The sequence below is a fragment of the Gossypium hirsutum genome, chromosome D07, assembly GCF_007990345.1.
Source record: "Gossypium hirsutum isolate 1008001.06 chromosome D07, Gossypium_hirsutum_v2.1, whole genome shotgun sequence".
NCBI lineage: Eukaryota > Viridiplantae > Streptophyta > Magnoliopsida > Malvales > Malvaceae > Gossypium > Gossypium hirsutum.
The window spans coordinates 51,448,669-51,454,143 of NC_053443.1; the positions used below are offsets into that span (position 1 = coordinate 51,448,669).

The window sequence follows — 5,475 nt, forward strand, 5'->3', positions numbered from 1 at the left end:
TAAATTAATCCAAATTGTCAAAAACACACTAATAAATAATAATTCTCTTTTATAAATTATAGCTAGAATTGGCCGGCCATGATTAATCCTCTTTAATTACTACAATAATGAATTGGTGTCGGGTACATATTCCATGAACTTGAAGAAACTATTAACTCTTTGACATGAGAATAAGGTAAAATCAGCTTGGTTAATCAACAATTTTGAGAAATTAACCTTATGATAATCATGGATAGTGTTGAACAAAAAAGGGTTAATTGATTTACACATATATGTTGTTTTATATAGTTATATGCGGATCTTGCTAAATGTCTCAAAATGTTAATAAAAAGAAAAGAAAATGTTAATAGGGTTATTTGTTTAAAAAAATAGATTCATTTCAAATATGAGACGAACTCATATTTTAATATTCAAAGTCTGAGTTTGTCTTGCATCATTTTTAAATTTATAATATATTTTTATTATATGTATTATATGTAACACCTTATACCCGACTCGGTTGCCGAGTGTATAGAAATGAATTATTTGTGAAATTCTTGATTGATTGTATTGCTGTGAAAATGTTACAATTTATACAAGTGTTGCAGCCCGTGTAAGCTGTTGAAAATCTGTTGCAGAGCAGTATATAAGGCCTAGAAAAAAGGAGAATAAGCTGACTGAGTAACCATCTAACTAATTACAGAATTATTAACAAAATTAAAATAAGCAACGCTATTAGCCCCCCTCAAGCTGGAGAATGTAGCGAAGCCATTCCAAGCTTGGAAGGATTAAGCTGAAATGGAACAGCAACTAAGGCCTTGGTAAAAATATCAGCCAGCTGATCTTTGGAGGTGTAAGGGAGAAGCTTGACAACACCTAATTTGACCTTCTCACGAACAAGATGGCAATCAATTTCAATGTGCTTGGTGCGTTCATGGAAATCGAATTGGCTGCAATCTAAAGAGTAGATTTATTGTCACAGAAGAGAGCAGTTGGACCCGAGGATGGTACATGCAAGTCGCACAGTAGGAAATGGAGCCATTGAATCTCGCAAGAAGTTGAGGCAATGGCACGATATTCAGCTTCAGAAGAAGAACGCGAGACCATACATTGCTTTTTGGCTTTCTAACTGATAAGGGAATCACCAAGAAAAACATAAAACCCCGTAACGGATCGCCGAGTATCCGGACAACCAGCCCTATCAGAACCACTGAAAACTTTTAACACGGGAGAAGTAGCAGAAGGAAAGAAAAGACCAAGGTCGGGAGTGCCCTTGATATAGCGAAGCACGCGATGAGCAACCTGCAAATGCAAAATTGTCGGACAGGTAAGAAATTGACTCAGTTGCTGTATAGCAAAAGAAATGTCTGGCCGAGTCGATGTCCAATAGAGAAGACGACCAACAAGTCGACGATAGCTAGAACCATCCGATAAGAAAGCAGGAGAAGCATCACGAGAAACTTTGGTGACTAGTGGCGTTTGGACAGGTTTGCAATATGAAAAACCAACATCGAAAAGAATATCCAAAACATACTTTCGCTGACAAAGGTGGATACCAGTAGAATTTCGCGCGACCTCCAACCCTAAAAAATATCTCAAAACACCGAGATCCTTGATTTGAAAAGCATGATCCAAAAACTGCTTGACACGAGCAAATTCAGATAGATCATTGCCGGCAAGGATAATATCGTCAACATAGACAAGCAATGCTATAAAAGAACCAGTAGAAGCACGCACAAATAAGGAAAAATCACATGAAGATTGCATATAACCAAGCAATAGAAGTGCAAAAGAGAGCTTTCAAAACCATTGTCGATTTGCTCGTTTCAAGCCATAGATAGATTTGAGCAACTTGCAAACTTTACCATTTGCACCATCTTCAAAACCCAGAGGCAAACGCATATAAACTTCTTCATGCAAGTCACCATTTAAAAATTCATTATTAACATCCAACTGATGCAAATGCCATTGGTGAGAAGAAGCCAAGGCAATCAATAAACGTACTGTAGTCACTTAGCAACAGGCGAGAAGGTATCAAAATAATCCACGCCTTCAGTTTGAGTGTATCCTTTAGCAACTAAGCGTGCCTTGTAACGTTCAACCATGCCATCAGCTTTATATTTAATCCGATACACCCATTTGCAACCAATGACAGGCTTCCTAGGAGGCAAATCCACAAGAGTCCAAGTGTTGTTTTGCCTGAGTGTAGAAATCTCAGCTTGCATGGCTTCCATCCAGTGAAGCTGTTTATTGGCTTGGTGAAAAGTCTTAGGCTCTTGAAAAGTGAGAAGAGATAAAGTAAAATGTGAATGAGAGGATGATAAATTTGACAAAGGAAGCATGGATTTACTTGGATGTGGAGGCACAAGATGATTGGTAGCAGCTTTGGTGTAGAAACAATGATAGTCACCAAGACGCGAAGGAGGTTTCCTAACTCTCGGAGGTTGAGCAAGAGGAGCGGGTGAAGAAAAGGAGGTGTAAGACCATAAGCGGAAGGATCATATTGAATGGGGTTTTCACAAATCATGATAGAAGAGGAGTCATGTGCAGAAGAAGAAGTATGAGAATAAGGAAAAGAATTCTCATGAAAAACGACATGTCGAGATACAAAAATGGCATGAGTGTGAAGATCAAACAAGACATACCCTTTGACGTTAGGTTTAAAACCAAGAAAAATACATTCACGAGCACGGGGAGCAAACTTTGTATGATGAGCTTGTAAGGTCGAAGCAAAAGAAAGGCAACCAAAGACCTTTAACGAATCATACTCTGGTTTTGTGTTATGTAATTTTTCAAAAGGAGTGGAATTGGATAGAAGCGGTGTTGGAGTATGATTGATAAGGAAGACCAAGTGTAAAATAGCGAAGCTCCAAAAAATTTCCGTCAAATGAGCATGAAATAAAAAGCACGAGAAACATTAAGAATATGCTAGTGTTTATGTTCGATGAGACCATTTTGTTGAGGGGTTTCGATACAAGAAGTCTGATGTAGAATTCCGTTGGAAGCATAGAACGAAAGAATTGTAAATTCAGGACCATTATCGGTTCAAATGACCTTAATTTTGAGGGAAAATTGGGTTTTAACAAGAGAACAAAAAGATAGCAGGTAAGAGCATGCTTCAGATTTCGATTTCAAAAGAATGATCCATGTAAAACGGCTAAAATCATTGACAATAGTCAAGAAATAACGATTGCCGGTAATTGAAACAATATCATTCGGTCCCCAAATATCAACATGAATCAAATCAAAAAGAGCTTTAGAAACAGATTGACTAAGAGGAAAAACAAGGTTCTTTTGTTTAGCTAAGTGACAAGTCTTACAAGGAAAATTAGCAACAAAGGGAGAAGAGGAAAGATTTGAATATAATGATTTTAATTTAAAGTCGGACAAATGCCCAAGGCGATGATGCCAGAGGGATGCGGGAGAGACAGACGTGACTGCAAACACCTTGGTGGAAAGAGATGGAGTGGGAAGGACAGGCAACTCAAGGACATAGAGGCCATTGAACACTTTAGTTGTACCAATCATCTTCATAGAGGGAAGGGCCTGTATACAACATGAACGATTAGAAAAGTGAAAAGAACATGACAATTAAGAGGTAGCTTGGGTAACGGACAAGAGATTAAAAGAAAATTGTGACACATATAAAACATGAGTGAAATGAAAAGCAGTTGAAAATATAACAGTGCTAGAGAAATTAGCAACAGCATGTGTACCATTCGGTAAAGTAATAGAGATCGGTCTAATTTTCATATAAGAGGCAAAGAGAGACAAGTTATGACAAATGTGGTCTGTGGCTCCAATATCAATAATCCAGGAAGAAGAAAAAAAGGGAAGAAATACCTTTAGTCGATTTAGGAGTTTCAACGAGAACCTAATTGGTAATATGGGAAGACTGGGACAAAGAGGGGAGCGAAGCTAGAACCTGTTGAATTTGCACAGAAGTCAAAACAACATTGGAGTCAGTGGAAACGCTCGAGGAAGGTTCAGAAGCCGATGTAACCTTCTCATCAACTGCAAGGTTAACACGTGAGGTTGGCCGCTTGCTCTTGTAGTCGGGAGATAACTGTGCTTCTTGTAACATGTGACAATCGTGTGGCGAGAGCCACCACAATAAGTGCACTGGCGGCTATCAACAGAGGATTTATTTTGTGGCTTGCGAGTGGAGGAGGGCTGGCAAACAATGTTGCTAGTAAAAACCTAAGAAGAAACCGGCGTTAGCTGCCTCTCTTGTTGCATCACCATAGAGAAAGCCTTATTCAAAGAAGGCAAGGGATCGATCAGCATAATTTGAGAGCGAACACCAGTAAAATAATCATTAAGACCCTTCAAGAACCGAATCACGCAGTCATTTTCGTGATAACGACGAAGGATAGTGAGAGTCCCGCAAGAACAAGGATGATGGAAATAGCAGGAAGGAACAGGCCAGAATTGAAGCAATCCATCCCAAAGAATCTTTAAATCAGTGAAGTAATCGGTGACAGTACGATCACCCTGTTTTAAAGCGAAGATTTCTTCCTGCAAATCTGAAATACGAAACACATTGCCTTGAGAGAATCTTTCACAAAGATCTCGCCAAATCTCATAAGCGAAATCAATCCACAAGATGCTCGTAACAATGGCAGGGGAAATGGAATGATGCAGCCAAGAAATAACCATGGTACTGCAACGTGCCCAAGCAGGAACAAAGGGGGTCAGTAACAGTAGGAGCTTGAATCATACCATCAACGAATTTAATCTTGTTCTTGGAAAGAAACGCCATACGCATGGCACGAGCCCAAGAGTGATAGTTGAGACTCGTGAGCACGGGAGAAACAAGAACGAGGGCTAGATTCTCATTGGGATGAAGAAAATATGGGCTAGAAATGTTAGCCAGATTGTCGAGACTCATAGCTTCAAAGAGGAAGAAAAAAAAAAACAAAAAAACATCTGATACCATGTAGAGAAATGAATTATTTGTGAAATTTTTGATTGATTGTATTGCTGTAAAAAGGTTACAATTTATACAAGTGTTGCGGCCCGTGTAAGCTGCTGAAAATCTGTTGCAGAGCAGTATATCAAGCCTAGAAAAAAGGAGAATAAGCTGACTGAGTAACCATCTAACTAATTACAGAATTATTGACAAAATTAAAATAAGCAACGGTATTACCGAGTCCATGTAATAGGACACCACATCAAACATCGAACTCATACATATTCACAAAGTCTAAAATACATGCAACCATCGTCACTTTAAAATATTTAGAGGAGTAATGAGTCTTAAACACCTTAGACAACATTTAAAACGACTTAACATACCTTAACCAACATTAGAAATAATTTAAAAACATGCTTAGGGACTATTTGATAAAATTATAAAGAACTCACATAGGTATCAATACGTCATCACATGTATCGGTATTTTAGAAGATAAGTATCGATACTAGTAAGAAAATCAATACCAAACTAGCATTCTATCAAATTTTAAATGAAAGTATTTTATTGATACATGGGCAA

The 5,475-nt window shown here is 38.1% G+C and overlaps 1 protein-coding gene across 1 annotated transcript; it reads right to left on the reverse strand.

Moving 5' to 3' along the window:
• Nucleotides 1-534: 534 nt before the first annotated feature.
• On the reverse strand, nucleotides 535-4,923 carry LOC107955039 (uncharacterized mitochondrial protein AtMg00810-like). The gene is made up of 2 exons (XM_016890746.2): nucleotides 3,823-4,923; nucleotides 535-3,525 (listed from the first exon to the last, which is right to left on the reverse strand). Exon 2 carries the CDS (start codon nucleotides 1,744-1,746, stop codon nucleotides 1,105-1,107), a length of 642 nt encoding a protein of 213 aa, XP_016746235.1. The 5' UTR covers nucleotides 1,747-3,525; nucleotides 3,823-4,923; the 3' UTR covers nucleotides 535-1,104.
• Between the last annotated feature and the right edge of the window lie 552 nt (nucleotides 4,924-5,475).

Bases quoted from the DNA above. Each gene is read 5' to 3' on its own strand.
- LOC107955039 (XM_016890746.2), bottom strand. From the start codon at position 1,746: ATGCAATCTTCATGTGATTTTTCCTTATTTGTGCGTGCTTCTACTGGT.